Source organism: Corythoichthys intestinalis, chromosome 10 (genome assembly GCF_030265065.1).
Source record: "Corythoichthys intestinalis isolate RoL2023-P3 chromosome 10, ASM3026506v1, whole genome shotgun sequence".
Lineage (NCBI taxonomy): Eukaryota > Metazoa > Chordata > Actinopteri > Syngnathiformes > Syngnathidae > Corythoichthys > Corythoichthys intestinalis.
Genome location: NC_080404.1, coordinates 20,340,699 through 20,358,148, shown reverse-complemented (window position 1 = coordinate 20,358,148; position 17,450 = coordinate 20,340,699). Strand labels below are relative to the sequence as shown.

The 17,450-nt window shown below is 40.7% G+C and overlaps 2 protein-coding genes across 3 annotated transcripts; one reads left to right on the top strand and one right to left on the bottom strand.

The window, feature by feature from the left end:
- Positions 1 to 214: 214 nt before the first annotated feature.
- On the bottom strand, positions 215 to 9,897 carry LOC130923077 (delta-1-pyrroline-5-carboxylate synthase). Of its 2 annotated transcripts, none has more exons than XM_057848499.1 (17): positions 9,755 to 9,897; positions 7,430 to 7,537; positions 7,211 to 7,362; positions 6,964 to 7,113; positions 6,781 to 6,885; positions 6,536 to 6,694; positions 6,145 to 6,235; positions 5,872 to 5,996; positions 5,641 to 5,785; positions 5,470 to 5,543; positions 5,224 to 5,323; positions 4,771 to 4,991; positions 4,541 to 4,678; positions 4,254 to 4,449; positions 3,986 to 4,107; positions 991 to 1,273; positions 215 to 908 (listed from the first exon to the last, which is right to left on the bottom strand). In XM_057848499.1, exons 2-17 carry the CDS (start codon positions 7,524 to 7,526, stop codon positions 727 to 729), a joined length of 2,340 nt encoding a protein of 779 aa, XP_057704482.1. In that variant the 5' UTR covers positions 7,527 to 7,537; positions 9,755 to 9,897; the 3' UTR covers positions 215 to 726. The 2 variants fall into 2 exon arrangements, with proteins under 2 accessions (XP_057704482.1, XP_057704483.1); XM_057848500.1 differs by having other exon boundaries at positions 7,430 to 7,485; positions 9,755 to 9,866.
- A 2,220-nt stretch (positions 9,898 to 12,117) lies between these two features.
- On the top strand, positions 12,118 to 16,400 carry LOC130923253 (E3 ubiquitin-protein ligase Midline-1-like). Its single transcript, XM_057848801.1, has 6 exons — positions 12,118 to 12,582; positions 12,739 to 12,834; positions 12,926 to 13,159; positions 13,276 to 13,298; positions 13,378 to 13,511; positions 15,790 to 16,400. Exons 1-6 carry the CDS (start codon positions 12,118 to 12,120, stop codon positions 16,398 to 16,400), a joined length of 1,563 nt encoding a protein of 520 aa, XP_057704784.1.
- Positions 16,401 to 17,450: the final 1,050 nt, after the last annotated feature.

The window sequence follows — 17,450 nt, the reverse complement described above, 5'->3', positions numbered from 1 at the left end:
AACCGCAACGTTTTCATACCATGGTGAACCGGAAACCGGAACATGTCTACTTCCCCCCCCCCCCCCCCCCTTTAAAAAGTTTCTCCTCGGATCTACACGATTCACGTAGGTCACCCTTTTTGACTTCAAAACGGCGAATTTTGCCGAAAGGTGAGAGATTTTCATGCCTGTATACCGGAACTGCATTCTGGCCCTGAATCTTACACCGGAACTGCGTTCCTGACCGTTCTGGCCCACTTTCACCCCTGCTAACAACTACTGTATCACTGAGCCACACCAGTGTGAATAATCATGAAAATAAAGGCAAATTGAACAGAAGCTAACATAATATATATTTAATCAAATTATCCGATTCAGAGAAAAACATGATAATTGCAAAGATATTTTACATTCAATTGCAAAAAAGGCGATGATACAGTTTGTAGAAAAATAAGTTAAAAATCCCCGATGTGCCAGTAAAAACTCTTTCCTTAGCACTGGAGCAAACAGATCTGTTGGGTGTATATGTTTGGCTCATGACATTTATTCTTAGTTGAACTGGGGAAAAAAAGTGTGCACAGGTCTCCAAAAACTAGTTTGGTGTATCAAACCTTCCGTACTATAGGCAATCTTTTTGCAGTAACACTTCATTTGTACAAGAAATGAATCTGTAGCAGCTAAGTGCTACTTTCATATGCACACCTTTGCATGCATCATTTGTTAATTTGAGTCATTGATAGCACGAGTCTAGCTGAAGCTCCCCTGGGGAATAGGGATGTTTTCATGAAGGTATTTCATACTTCCTTGCTCAGAGAAGTCGGCTACAGTATGACCTTCTCCTCGAAGCACCCATTTCGTGGTCAGTAGCCCCTCTAAGCCCACCGGGCCTCTGGCATGGATGCGTGCTGTGCTGATCCCCACCTCAGCACCTGGAAAAGAAAATTCAAGTAACACACAAAATTTGTGCAGTACTCTCTAAACACTGTAAGGTTGCATCAAAATTGCTTATACCTAGACCAAAGCGGTAGCCATCAGCGAAGCGAGAGCTTGAGTTGAAGAATACGCAAGCACTATCAACTTGCTGAAGGAACTGTTCAGCAGTCTCTTCATTTTCTGTGACAATCACATCTGTGTGGGAGCTTCCATATTTATGGATATGGTCCACAGCCTCTTGCATGCTATCCACCACTTCGATGCAGCACTCTAGATCCCCATACTCTGTGCGCAAGGATTTTACCTCAGATGGACTGAATGTTAAATAAGATGCAAACCGGGGACCAGCGTGTATCTTAACCTGAAGAAAAGAAAAGGGGAAGTCAGAGTAATTTTCTCGATAAGATAAACAAATGAAGTGCAGAATGAAAATATTACAACCGCATGATCTTAAAGGGACTATATGGATTAGGGGTGTGACAAAATATCAAAATGGTGATATATCGTGATATTCTGTATCCCCAAAGGTTATCGATATGCTCCTGGCAAGAATCGAGATAACGTTTTAAAAAGGTGTCAATGTTTAAAAATAAATAAATAAAAAGGAACCAATAAGCTGCTACCAAAATCTTCCACTATAATAGTGTCTCAGTTAACTCTAAGGTTGCATTGATGGTGCTCGACACCCAATCCAATTAGACTAGAAACGTTCGTTCATTCGAAACCATAGCGTTTACAGTCATTCTGTCCTATTTTCAGGGCATTTACAAGTCACTTGCTGTTGAGTTTGAGTCACTGCCTATTCATTTGGGTGATTCCCTGTTATGTAACTCAAAATAAACAGGAAGTGACCCATAAAATACCCCAAAATCAACAGGAAAATAACTGAAAATCAACAGGTAAATGACCTTAAATGGCCCAAAATTACCTCATTGCCTGGCATTGTCTGCCCTGACGGCCATAGATGTTCAAGCCGTTTGAAGTGGGAGGGATGGCAGCGAATGATTGGATGTCTACTAGTGATAAACTCATTCCAATTCACAGCAGAAGCTTGTTTTTCTGTTTATTAGTCGTTTGTAGAATATCATTGAATAATTTCCTGACCAATGTATCGATAATCGTTGTATCGCCATATCATCGTTATCGTGAGCTTTGTATCGCAAATCGTATCGTATCATGAGGTACCAAGAGGTTCCCACTCCTAATATGGAGTGTCACTTTTTTTTACTCGCAACTGCCACTTAAAGTATAACTGCAGCTTGTGCATTGCGCGCACGCTTGTACGAGCACGAAAATAAACCAAGAATTGTTTGGCCCATCAAATCAGCAACAGAAACGTAAAAACCATTAGTAGCAAGTCTCAAGTGGGTTAGAAAAGTGTTTTTGCCAAGAGGAGACAAGGTGGAAGCTCAATGAAAAAGCGCTGCTGTCACGGGAATGAACGTGGACATATACAGGAGCGTGTTTGCTCAGAGTGGTTGACCTGAACCCTCTCTACAGAAAGTAGGAAAAATGGCTTTTTGGAGCAGTCTCAGTTAACCCTTTAACACCGAACGTGTCGGCAGCGACGCGTTTACGCATGTCGTCTTTGAAGCTTCGTCACTCTGTAATTACGTCACCCACGTGCTGCTGGTTGGTCTCATTTGAAAGTACGGAAGTTGATGTCCACGCCAGTTTTTATTTGAAGTCAATCGACCAAGAAAAACGGGAGATAATGTCATTTGAGTTTTATAGTTTTATTGCACTCATAAATATGCATTAAAACGCTGCATGGACCATGTATCTATTTCCATATTTCCATCATTTCTTGTCCTTTTTCAAAACCGAAAGCAGCACAAAAGACTACATATATCCCAAGAGCTGTTGTGATGTCAAGAAGGGCGAACCGAATGTGGACATTTTTAATAAATTTCCGAGCGAGGCGCCAACTAAGGAAAAGGAGGCATGCTGAAGCAAGCAACGGCCAGTTTGAGCGAGCGACTTTGAAACGTGCAGAATGAATCTAAAACTAAATTTAGCGCAAGCTAATGCATTATTTCAGTAACTCAAGGAAGAAGATGAGCCGTATTTGTCGTTGTTTTCCTGGGATGAGTCGGCGTCTCGGCGAGTAGAAGTGACAGGCTAACAGCAGCGCACAAACGGCAAAAGAGTAGGCTGTGTGACGTTGTGTGTGACGCAGCTCCGTGACCTGTTCATGCAGCTTTATTGAGTTCGCAAAAAAAAAAACAACAACAAAAAAAAACTTTATTGGGTCGTATGCCAGAAAAATTAGAATTGAACTGAACTACTTGTCAATATTTTTTAAAATACTTTTTTTCAATGTTATATTTTTTTTTTCTTCACTATAATCTTTTCCAATTTTATAAAGATGAGTGTTCGAGAAGCTTGGTTGCATGTACTATATACTTTAGATAAGGTGATGAGTATAATACCTAACTTCACAAAGAGATATCCTCCAAACCCTTTTTGTGTCAGATGATATATATTTTTTTCTCACTATTTTGCACTGTATATAACCCGTTTTGACCATAGTATGTGTAAAGGCCAAAAACGCCTATGACCATACTTGCTGTTTGTGTTGAATTGTCAAACATAAAACTATTCAATCTTATTTTTTTCTATTGAATGTTTATCCTAACAAGTAGAATAAATATTATCAAGCTTCAAAACGGCTGGTCGAGCATGTTTGGTTGTCAATGGGACATCAACATTCCAAATTTTGAAAAAATATTTTGGGATTTTTTTTTGTCTTTTTGGGTCCAAAATGTGGATTATAATTGGTCAGTGAAGAAAACAACAGTTTGGACATGAATTTCAAGGTGTCCTTAAAAAAGGGACCCAACTTGGCCATTTTGAACAATTTTTTCTTTGAAATATAAAGGCAACATCAAATGCATGCAAATTCGGCCAAAATAGGCTTCGGTGTTAAAGGGTTAAAATGTCAGGGCTCTGAAACCTTATCAGGGTATTGGTAGAGCATACATTGAGTAGAAAAGTATTTCAAACTGACTCTATATATCCCATATAGTCCCTTTAAATGGACAAGTCCCAGAATTTACAACATGTATCTTACATGTTCTGTCCTGAGCATATCGATGATCTGGTCAAATATTGGTGTTCGCAACAAGTCTCTATGTATGAGGAGGGTTTCCATTGCATTGCAGGCTGCAGGGTAGTCGCATTTAGAGTCTCGGACTGGAACAAATGCATAGTACATGAGAAAATATAAGTGTGTATCCTATCAGACAGACTTGAAAGGCACTATCTGATACCAGAAGACTCAAGACATATAAACAGTAACTTAAAATTGAGGGAAAAAAAGACATATTAGGTCTCCATACCAATTTCAATAGCTTTATCAATGCTTGCTTCACTGTCGATGTAGACATGACAGACACCCTCGCTGTGGCCCAGTACTGGAATACCCTTTGCTGCTCTCTGGATGTCTCGCACCAATTGGGACGAACCTCTTGGAATAATCAGGTCAATGACCTTGTCCAGTCTGCATAAATCTTCCACCTCCTCTCGTGTGCTAACCTGTATGATACAATTAATGGAAGAAATTAAAATAAACAGCGTCATCCTAGGGAAAAAATGATTATATATAATTTAACACTTTTAATCTCACCAGTTGAATAGCTTCTGTGACGCCATGAATAGAAAGCGCTTCTTGGGTGAGTTGATGCAGAATTCTGTTGGTGTTGGAAGCTTCTTTGCCACCTTTAAGTAGCAATGCATTTCCACTTGCAATAGCCAAAGCAGATACCTGGAAAACATATTTCAGATAGAAATCTTAACTATAGCAAGATCAGCATGGAGATGCAGTATTATAATGGGGGAAAAAAGCCCCGACCCTACCTGTGGAAGACAGTCAGGACGTGACTCAAAGATAACCAGCAAGACACCAATAGGGACAGTGATCTGCTCCAACTCCAAATTGTTTGCAATCCTGGTTCTCCTCAGCACCCTACCTACACTATCCCTGGAGGACACAGCTAGCTGGCGAAGTCCGATGGCGAGGCTGTTAAGTTTCGCTGTTGACAGGCTCAGTCGGTCGATTAGAGCCTGGGAGAAACGACCTAGGAAGAATTTGATCAATACATTTGGACAAACGTTTAAAAATGCTAAATCTGAAATACCCAGTCACAAAATAAATGGTCACACTTTAAACTGACAATTTTCAATAAAATCGCCTTAACGAAATCAAACCTGTAGGGTTTAAACGAACCACACCAAGTGTTTTTTTTGTTGTTGTTTTTTTAAAGCTTTGGCTCACAAGGTGATTCAAATGACTTGTTTGGTCAGCTTTACCTGATGATGTTGCCATCTCCATGTCTCTCTTGTTTGCACTGAGAATCTCATCCTTCTTCTCAGTAAGTAATTCAGCAAGACTGCAAATGATTTCTCCTCTCTGAAAACACAAAATGAACAGTACATATTTGTAACACTGTCCTCAGATCTTTCATGTATTTGTACCTAATAATATGTCTGACAACTTTCGACTTTTAATCCCCATAACAGAAATTAATACCCTTTTATCTCGAATGAGAAACCCACCTGCTCTGGCTGAAGCGAAGCCAGCGTTCTTCCAGCTTGACGGGCCATCTCTGTCTGCTGCTCCACAGTGGGACCTGAAGGTTTAAGTATCATTCAATGAGCTCATTATGAAAATATATCATCTGAAAACACAACAAGTTTAATTTGCTGTTAGTTTGTAGTTTGAGTCACCTGCTGGTTTTACTTCTGAAAAGAAGGTGCCAACTTTTTTCCCTTCTACAATATCTGTGATAACATGTCCTGTGACTTTGGGATCAGTGCCATTGGCAATGACCACAGACGAACCACCTTGTAGTGCCCATAGGGCTGCTTTGACCTGAATTGGATAAAACAGAAATTTAACCAAGATTATTCTTTTTTAACTACAATTTGTAATGAAGTATTGTGTCTGATGTATCAAACCTTGGCCTCCATGCCACCAATGCCCACTCTGGACTTGGTTCCATAAGTGATGGTCTGCTGGTCTCCAGGATAAAAGATATCAATGAGTTTGGCATCATCTGTTCCTGGAGGACTGTCATACAGGCCTGTAAAAGAGGTTTGATTTATCTTTTGTTGTATATTTTTATATGCTAGCAGTAGTACATTTAAAAGAAATTAATAGATTACGATAAAAACAAGCGAAAAAAAACTATGTTAACATGTAAAACTACCAGCGATCTGTTAATTATATACCTTGAACATCAGACAGGGCAATTAGGAGGTCCACTTTCATTTCAACAGCCAGACGGGCAGCTAAACTGTCATTATCTTTGATGCTTATTACCTGAAATGCATAAAATCATTTTCAAAACGCTATCAGCAAAAGGATGGGGGGAAAAATAATTGGATAGTATACAGCAACAGCCAGCAAGTCTCATTAAGTGGTTAAAATCCCAAGTCTTTCAAGCTAACATGGATAGGAATATTTACCATGAGGTATTAGGGTAGAAAAGACCAAAATATAACTAAAGATGACAATTATGATGAGCGAAACATGAAAAAGCATGTGCCCAAGACATGATCATTGCAATGAGTAAAAATACATAAGGTACTCAGCATGCCCTTGACACAGTATAATACCCACATTTTTGCCCTGTATGTCACTATTGGGAACAGGGGGAGGCACAACAGCATCATTGGTGTTGATAATGGGAACTATGTTCATCCGTAGAAGTTCAAGAAGCGTGCTGTTAAGGTTGCGTCGCTTCTGCTCATCATGAAAGTCCAAGTTTGTAACTAAAATCTGGAAAAAGGAACACAAGCAACAAGTTATCAATTTCAAACAGCTCTCAGTATACAGCGGAGGGGGAAAAAGGCTTGAGGTCTTACTTGTGCTGTGCAGATACTGTATTGGGTGAACATAGCTTCATACAATGCCATCAGACCGCTCTGTCCAGCGGCTGCACAAGCCCTTGCCTCCAAAACTGGAATTGCCTGGGAAAAAGTAGATATGTATATTTGTGAAAATGCTATGGCATATTTAACAATCACTTCTCTTCAGTCAAAGATCACCATTTCTTTCAGCTGATTCTGGTTAGAATGTAAAGCTTGTCTGACACTTTGAGAGAGCAGGATTTCATGTCTTAATCTCTGTTTCCCAAAAGCCACAGCTCCACTGGTTACAATCATCATCTCCCTGCCTTGATTCTGCAGCATGGCCACCTGACAAGATACAAGAATGATAATTACTTGACTCTTGAATGAAACTTACTGCTTGCAAATATGAAGTCGGAGATCCACAATATTAATGCTGTATTACCTGCTCAACTATGGAAGCCAGGCGCCCAAGTGCCAGGCCGCACTCATCTCCCCGTGTCACCACAGCACTCCCTAGTTTCACCACGATGCGTTTGGCTTGCTTCAACTCACTCCGATGGGCAAAAGACTTGCCATGGGACCGCAGGTGCGAAACTGAGTGCACAATACAAATATAGGAGTTAAATTCATACTGATAAACTGTAAAATGAGTGCTACTTACATTTTTCTTGGGAAAATGTTCTTATAGAGGCAGCGTTGACTTTCACTTGCCAGATTCTGGGTGGGAAGTGAGAACATAAGTGAAGTTTGGCAAACATGGCAGCGAAACCTAAAATCAAGGAAAAACACAGAACAATTCCCATTTAATGAAAGGGACCTTGCTTAACAGGTTAGGTGCATTTTTATTTATTGCTTAAGATGTACAGTGGTATGAAAAAGTATCTGAACCTTTTAGAATTGTTCACATTTCTGCATAAAATCACCATCAAATGTGATCTGATCTTTGTCAAAATCACACAGATAAAAAAAGTCTCTGGTTTACCTAAAACCACCCAAACATTCATAGGTTTTCATATTTTAATGAGGATAGTATGCAAACAATGACAGAAGGGGGAAAATAAGTAAGTGAACCATCACAGTTAATATTTTGTGCCCCCCCCCCCCCCCTTTGGCAGCAATAACATCAACAAGATCAGTCTGGTACATCGATCAGGACTAATCTTGGCCCATTCTTCTCTACAAAACTGCTGTAGTTCCGTCAGATTCCTGGGATGTCCGGCATGAATCGCTGTCTTTAGGTCATGCCACAGCATCTTAATGGGGTTCAAGTCTGGACTTTGACTTGGCCACTCCAGAATGTGTATTTTGTTCTTCTGAAATTGATGTACTTCTGTGTTTTGGATCATTGTGTTGATGCAGCATCCATCGTCTTTTTAGCTTCAACTGTCTGACAGACGGCCTCGGGTTTTCCTGCAAAACATCCTGATAAACTTTTGAATTCACTCTTCCATTAATGATTGCAAGTTGTCCAGGCCCTGAGGATGCAAAACAGCCCCAAATCACGATGCTCCCTCCACCATGCTACACGGTGGGGATGAGGTGTTGTGTGTTACCCCCAAAAAATTCAACTTTGATTTCATCAGTCCATAAAATATTTTGCCAAAACTTCTGTGGTGCATCCAAGTGCCTTTTTTGGCGAACATTAAACCAGCAACAATGGGGGGGGGGGGGGGGGGGGGGTTGACAGCAGTGGCTTTTTCCCTTGAGTCCTCCCACAAACACTATTTTTGGCCATAGTTTTACATATAGTTGATTTGTGCACAGAGATATTGGACCGTGCCTGTGATTTCTGTAACTCTTTAGCAGACACTCTGGGTTTTTTTTTTACCTCTCTTGAGTATTCTGCGCTGCACTCTTGACGTCATCTTTGGTGGATGGCCACTCCTTGGGAGAGAAGCGACAGTGCCAAACTCTCTCCATCTGTAGACAACTTCTCTGACTGTTGATTGATGAACAGCCAGACTTTTAGAGATGGTTTTGTATCCTTTCCCAACTTTATACAAATCAACAATCCTTGATTGCAGGTCTTCAGACAGCTCTTTTGACCAAGCCATGATGCACATCTGTCAATGCTTCTCATCAAGACATTTCTTACCAGGTGTGTGTTCTATAGTGGTCAGGGCAGCTTTAAACCACTCATCAGTGAATGGGCAGTGGACACACACCTGACTTAAAATGTTCGGTAAAAATTGGTTTCAATTACTCTTTAAGTCTCCTTAGGCAGAGGGTTCACTCAGCCCCCCCCCTTCCCCCCCTACTGTCATTGTTTGCATACTATCCTCATTAAAATATGAAAACAGCAGACACTGTATTTTCATCTGTGTGATTTTGACAAAGATCTAATCACATTTGATGGTGATTTCATGCAGAAATGTGAGCAATTCCAAAAGGTTCTGATACTTTTTCATATCACTGTACTTTATGAATGAGGATCAGGGCTATGTTTTTGTGGTTAGCATGTATGTGAATTTGGCTTTTGGTGTCTGTGTGTAGTGTACCCATACTTCTCACATTTCAATAACATGCATGCAAAGCAATAACTAACTATCAGTCCATGGAGTACCCCAGCTCTCACCCATGGTCAACTGGGACAGACTCCAGCTAACCCGCGACCCTAATAAGGTTGGAGGTGGTTTTGTTTCCAACCGTATTGACAATGCTTGAACATAGCACAAGAATTTGACGGTCATCAGTCCTGACACCCACTGAATGGAAGTTGGTGATACTGATGGGCTGCTAAAAATAAAAACCGACTCTAAATTTATAGACAGTAGATAGCTTCAAATGACAAGATCTCAGGACACATAGTAATACAGTGCCATTACAGCAAGCTCCCCTGTGCGTTTCAGGTTATACATTATCATAAACATGAAATGGGCTGCATATGTCAGCTAGCTTAGCATTAGCTTCACAAGTTATGTTTGCTTATAAATGATGCAAATAGTGTAAAATGGTCAAAAGCAAAAATGAGAAAACGGGTCCTCACCTCACAATAGTCAAACGTGAGAAAACCTGCCCTAACACGCTGAGTAAACTTCAGGAGCAAAGACACGTCGCTCGTCAGCCTGGCTGCCACATCCACAGCCCACGTTGAGGGTTCGTGACAGGACTGCAATTCACAGCGGCGTTTGCGTCAGGTTTCTGGTTACGGAGCAACGCCCAGTGAGTGTTTTAAGCGTACGCAAAAATAGTAGACGGCCAAATATTGGCGTGACTACGTATGAACATTACACCCATGGTAGAAGGTTTTAGACACATTAACATGCATTGAGTAGGATAAGAAAGTGCCTCACGGGTGTGCAGTCCCGTTCAGTCACTAAACAAAAGCTGTCTATACTTGTATCACTGTAAAGATGGATGGAATATGAGAGGTTGTAATGTAGAGGCCAGTAAACTGATTCAAGTTACGATACAAATGTAATGGTGAATTTTTTTTTCTGTCTGTCTGTCGATCCATCTGCCTATAATATTAGGTCGAAGGTTAGTCATGTGAAAAAATTAGGACACCCCATTAAATATTCAGTTCTTTATTAAGAAATGTTCACATATCAATGGCTGATCTTATTTTTCTTCATTTCTTGAAAATAAAGTGATTAAATTGCAGGTAAACAACAGAAATTAACATTGTTTTATTCATTAAACCAAATATATCAACAAAAAGGCATATCCTAACTGAAGAAAAAGTTAGGACACCTTACCACCTAATAGTTAGTGTTACTCCCTTTGACTGAAATAACTTCAGTGAGACGCTTTTTGTAGCTATCTACCAGTCTTTGGCCTTGGTTTGAAGAAGGTTTGCCCCATTCCTCAACGCAGAATACTTTCAACAGTGACTGACTGTTGAAGTGAGAGAAAACACCAGGGTGAGATCAAAGGACATGTCTGAGGCCTTAAGAAAGAAGATTGTATACACTTATGAGTCTGGTAAGGGATTTCAAAAAGATCTCAAAAGAATATAAAATCAGCCATTCCACTTTCCGGAAAATAGTTTACAAGTGGAGGACATTCAAAAAAACTGCCAACATGCCCAGGTCTGGCTGTCCAAACAAGTTCACACTGAGAGGAGACCGCAAGATGCTAAAATAAGTTTCCAAAACCCCTAAAATGTCATCACGGGACCTACAGGAGGCTCTTGCTACTGTTGATGTAAAAGTGCATGCTTCTACAATCAGAAAGAGACTTAAGTTCAACCTTCATCGGAAGTGTGCAAGGAGGAAGCCTTTGCTCTCCAAGAAGAACATGAAGGTCAGACGGAAGTGTGCCAGAGTGAATGTAGACAATGACCAGGACTTTTGGAATAATGGTCTTTGGACAGATGGATCTAAAACTGAATTATTTGGACACCAGAACAGAGGACATGTTTGGCATAAACCCAATACAGCATTCCAGGAAAAGAACATCATACAAACTGTGAAGCATGGAGGTGGAAGTGTCATGGTTTGGGGATGCTTTGCTGCAGCAGGACCTGGCCAGCTCACCATCATAGAATCCACCACGAATTCTATCGTGTATCAGAGGGTGCTTGAGGAACATGTGAGATCATCAGTGAAAAAATCTAAAGCCGAAGCGAAACTGGACCCTGCAACATGACAACAAATCCACCAAGGACTGGCTGAAAAGGACGACATGGAGAGTTCTGGAATGACTCAGTCAAAGCCCAGATCTTAATCCCATTGAAATGCTGTGGGGTGACTTGAAACGGGCTTTACATGCAAGAAACCCCTCAAACATCTCACAGCTGAAAGTATTCTGCGTTGAGGAGTAGGGCGAACTTTCTTCGGACCAATGTCAAAGAGTGGTAGATGGCTACAAAAGGGTCTCACTGATGTTATTTCAGCCAAAGGGGTTAACACTAGCTATTAGGTGGTAGAGTGTCCTAACTTTTTCCTCAGTTGGAATATGCATTTTTGTTGATATATTTGGTTTATTTGGTTTAATGAGTTGAACAATGTTAATTTTGGTTGTATACCTAAAATTAATCACTTTCTTTTCCAGTGATAAAGAAAAACAAGATCAGAAATTGATATGTGAACATTTCTTAATAAAGAACTGAATAATTAATGGGGTGTCCTAAATTTTTCACATGACTGTAGATGGATAGATGATAGATCCCATATAATTGAGCTGGACTAGATCAAGATAAAACTGCACTGTACAAAACTATTTTGATGTGTTCTTTAAAGTGAGTTAGTCCAACAAATGGTAAAATATCAACAGATCTTCAGTAACGCGACACTTGGTCACGTGAGTGTCCGTGCATGCAGAAAGAGGCCTGTGAAATATTCATGAGCAGGACAAGCAACACAAGGCATACAGGCTCATTACGCTACCAGAGAACCAAGCAAAGCTATGGAACCTCTAAACGAAACTCTGAAGTGTCCTGCCTGCCAGGATTTATTCACAGATCCTGTGAAACTGCCATGTAGACATGACTTCTGTCTCACCTGCATCCAGACAGTCTGTGAGGAGGGTCCTCTTTTTTGCCCGGAATGTCAGATCCTGCTACCACCCAACCTCACACTTGAAATAGACGCAAACCTTCAAAACAGAGTGAAGGAATTCATTATCAAATCATCAACAGAAGCCAAATCTTCAACTATCTTCTGTGACCACTGCATAGAGACGCCATCCGAAGCTATTAGGACCTGCCTGACCTGTGACGCCTCCCTGTGCCAGGCTCATGCCCTGTTGCACCAGCAAAGATCTGCCCTGAGGGAGCATACCGTGGTCAATGTGACACAGGATCTGCTGTCTTTAAAGTGCAAGGAGCACCGTGACGAGCTTAAGCTCTTTTGCTTGGAGGACAGAGTCCCTGTTTGTTGTCTGTGTGTTCTGGTTGGTGCACACAAGAATCACAGAGCTACCCAGCTACATGACGCTTGCAGTGACTTAAAGGTTTTTATTGTCTTTGCTATATCATCTTTGTATGTTAGGATAACTTTCAATAGAACAACTTGTATCTCTCTTTAGAGCATGTTGGAGACAACTGTGAAACAGCTGCTGCAAATAAGATGTGAAGCAGAGAACGCCATTAAGGACTTGGAGTTCATGTATACACAAACAATGGTACAGTCATTGTAAAATACAAAATCTTCTTTGTCTTTTCCTTTTCAGATACAGTGCATCAATTATTTACCATCTAATTTTCTGCATGCAGATGTCGTCAGCGGATTTCAGAGAGCGCATCTCCGACAAATACAACCGGATCCGAGTTGTGCTGGACGGCGACGAGCGTCTGATGATGCAGATCATTGATGCAGAGGAGGAATACATGAGCGAGTGGTTGGAATCACAGAGAGGGATAGTGGAGGCTCACATCAAGGAAATCGATAACCTAAGAGTGTCCAGTAAATTACTCCTGCAAGAAACACATGACTTCAGCTTCATACAGGTAGGGTGAAACAATGTCGGTCACATTTAACCTTTGTTTCTGTGTTTTCGCCCTACCAGTTCTAAACAAGATTGACTTGCTTTTTTCGTTTTTTTCTTCTTCTCTTTTTTTAACAGCAAATCACCGCACAGAATATGTGGTGAGTATATGTGTAATTAAAATTGTTCATATTCATAGCTCATGGATATTTGTTCTGGCATCTATTGACTTTCCTGTAGTGACCCACCAAAATTGGCACCCATTCAAAAAATAGACAGAGAGTTGTGTGAGCCTGACAAGATGAGAACAGTAGAGAAGCTTGTGGATGACCTGTCAGTGGCTTTGTCTCAGTACTTTCCCCGAATGTGGTCCTGTAAGTATTCTTTATTTACATCCAAACCTCTAAAATTGTACTCAATAGGTTCGGCAAATTTTTGAAAATACCTGAAAACAGAAATACCGTAATTTTTGGACTATAAGGCACACCTGACTATAGACCCTACCCACGCACCACGTGTTCGCTGTAGGGTTCCGCCCACTTGGCCGTCATTTTGACTCTGTATTTGCATTGGTTTCAATTGATGGCGCAATTTAAAATGCATTTCATGGAAGACCCGGTGCTTTCTGATGCCGCAAACTCACTGGATCTGTTGCATAAAAGGCGTTATGAGGAAAAGCTTCGTTCTATACAGTCGCCAGATCCATATTTGATGCCCAAATCGATGTTTTTCGACCCACCGTCTTCGCCCTGTCTGCCTGACATCTGCTACGCTGATATTTAAAATGATCTTGTCCACACAAAATCAGCCTATTCTCACGAAAAACTTCAAGAGCTTGGACGCTTACAAATACTTCGTTGCTGGTTGGGTGAAACAGGTCCTCGTTTGGCAGGAATCTATCTTGTGCTTGGAAAGGTGAGTTACGAAATTTTCAATTCGAATTCTTTTGTTATTGCTAACATCCACTGTCAAGTCTAATGTATTTCATGTCGTTTGTCAATGGAGTTAAGGCTTTTAATGTTTATATGGTTTAGCGATAGCACGCTGTCAATGGAGTTAAGGCTTTTAATGTTTATATGGTTTAGCGATAGCACGCACTACATACATACGTGTATGTTGTCGGCGATTAGCCTAGCAATGATCTTAATTGTGGTTATTTGTCAGCCCCGTAGACGAGGCCAGTTTCCCTCACTTGGTACCAGCTAAATATTATTCAAAAAATAACGATGGTGGAAGAAAGGGAAGTCACAAACATCTTGAATTTGAAACTATGTCGTACTACGTCGTATGTTGTCGGCGATTAGCCTAGCAATGATCTTAATTGTGGTTGTCAGGCCAAAACCCTCTAAATATATATTAAATGCATCTTACCGGATATAAAATGACTACTACATAGTCTGTGGTGATTTTTTGGTGTCCAATTTTCACGTCGAATTGCAGCCGTCCATTTCGCTCTTCTATTTGGATCCCTCGGAATACGGTAAAATTTCACGTCTCTCCTTCCATCTTCTCTGTTAGTGCAACCAACAGCCACACACGCCTTCACCATTTTGTTTAATCGCCGTTAAGTAGCAGAAAAACGCCGTTAATAGGAGGAATGTATGTAGCCTCAATGGGGAAAAACGATGTGTTGCCGGCCAACATGGTGCGGGGGCGTGGTTTAGGGCTGTGTGTGACGTCACGTGGGTAGGGTCTATAAGCAGCCACCCACCAAATTTGACACGAAAACGGCATTTGTTCATGGATAAACTGCACTGGACTATTAGCTGCAGCTGTCCTCACTGTATTATGGGATATTTACACCAAAAGTAATAAACCGGTCATACTTTATTTGACAGAGGTATCATAATACTGTCATAAGACCAAATGAACCATCATGAAGTTTTGAACCAATTGGTTGCAAAGCTTCATTTCTTCAAGAAGCTGCATTTTGCCATCGCTGCGCCCTTGGGGGAGACAATCAACCTCTGCTACCAGCTGCTGTCAACACTATTGTCACCCACCATGCCTCCTAGCATGCATTGCAGCGATACAGTTGTAAATAACAATCAAAATTGTTCTGTGCTAATTATTTCTACAGTTACTGTTCCAGTTGTTTCATTAATATCTAGTTATGGTGTTTGGTAACACCATCATAATTATGACATGACACTGCCATTAACATTAATGAATGCTTATGACAGATGTCATTTTGTGTCATCCGGCAAATTATCTCACTTTTGAGTGGATATAAAAGATCTGAGCTGAACATAAATGGAGTTAGTGACATAATTTGCCGGATGACACTAATGACATCTGTCATAAGCATTCATTAACGCCCATGATAGTGTCATGTCATAATTGTGACGGTCTTATGGCAGTCCAATGACACCGCTGTCAGAAAAAGTGTTGCCTATCAACCCAAATAAATTAGCAAATAGGCCACACTGGACTATAAGCCGCAGGATTCAAATGAGGGGGGGAAAGTAGTGCCTTTTATTCTGAAAATTACGGTAATTGAGAAAATGATTAGATGAGATTGATTAAATTCATGAGAAAAGAATATATTCAATGATAATTGAAATGAAAAAGACACTGGATTTGGTGAAATTCGGAAATTAACTCATCTCTTTATTGTGTCTACTGTCTTGGCTATTCATATGTCTTTTGCAGATTTAAGTTGTCCAGCTCTTGACTTAAAAACAGCCCACCCAAAGCTGGAGATATCTCAGGATGGGAGACAAGTGTGCTGGGGAGTGCAACCTTCTGGTGATGCTTCAACCACTCGGCCGTATGATTCCCAATACAGTGTTTTTTCTCAGAAGAGTTTTACCAGTGGCCAACATTACTGGGAAGTCATTGTTCAGGAGAAACCATACTGGCTGATAGGTGTTACCTCTGGTCCAATCACTGGAGACTTTGATGTGAAGCATTCTGGTCTGGGTGTGAATAAGACTTCTTGGTGCATATACCATGGTGAGGGATTGTACATGGCGTGCCATGACACCCAAGAGAAACAGCTGAATGTTGGGAAGAAAGTTAGAAAGCTGGGCATACTGGCAAATCTCCCGAAGGGGGAGCTGTCGTTCTATAATGCGGACACCATGACCTTACTTCACTCTTTCTGCGTGGAGTGCAAAGAGCCCCTTTTCCCAATGTTGAACCCTTGCATTGATGTGAATGGACTAAACAGGCAACCCTTGACTATGTTTTGGATTAAGGACCCCTGGGATTGGAGTGGCAACACGGATGGAGGTGATGAGAAACTTTCTAGTTTGTCATAAATGATGTTTGACTAATCTTATGATATATAATTGTGATACAGCATTCAGTTTGTGTATTTTATTTCAGCCTTTTACAGAGAGTCAGTGACTTTAAACACACAATACACTGTAAATTGAACCAATAGTTTGCCAGGGTAAATATACTCACGGAAGATGCATTGCATCCCCCCCTCTGCTATATGACAAGTGTTGGGCATGTTACTTTAAAAAAGTAATTAGTTATAGTTACTCACTACTTCCAAAAAGTAACTGAGTTAGTAACTGAATTACTCTATAGTAAAAGTAACTAGTTACGAGGGAAAGTAACTATTTCCGTTACTTTAAAAGAAGTTGTTGTATGTCAAAGAATTTGACATTTTCTGAGCAGTATTCGAGTCAGTTGAATACAGAAGAACAGATAGGTAGTTGTGTTATAGAACCTTGAAATATTTATTGCACCTCACCAGCAACAGATTTATCCTACACTTGAAGTGCAACAAAAATAAACAGATTTGAATTGCTTACCACAGATGTCGACAAAAGCTGTGACCCGGGACATAAATTACACTTTACATGCACGTTCTTTCCTTTAATTTCAACCAACTTGAAATAGTGTTTATGTCTCCACCTCGTAAAGGACAAATTTTCCTCCAAATGCTCTGCAATCATATCCCTCTGCATCTGTTTTGCGTGTGTGTGTTTGCCGCACGCGCTGTTCCAGTTTGTGTGTGATAACACCGGCTCTGAAGTACGTGCGCTATTAGGCTCGAGCGTTTACGTCACAGAATGGGGAATCACAGCAACGCAGCCATATTGGAAGCAGGTCTGGCTCGCGGGACATTAAACTTTAACTTGCCAGTTCGATAAAGAGACAAACTCGTTACTAAGGCGAAGAACAGATATGTGATCAAACTTAAGGATGTGAACAATGTTGACCCTTACGAGCAAGCCGAAGACAAATGGAGTAAAGATGTCGACGGGCTTCCACAATTACGCGAAATGGACATTCTGCTGTATTTATTGTTTGGTGTATGTTACTAAACTCATCAGCGATTCCGAAATTACAAATCG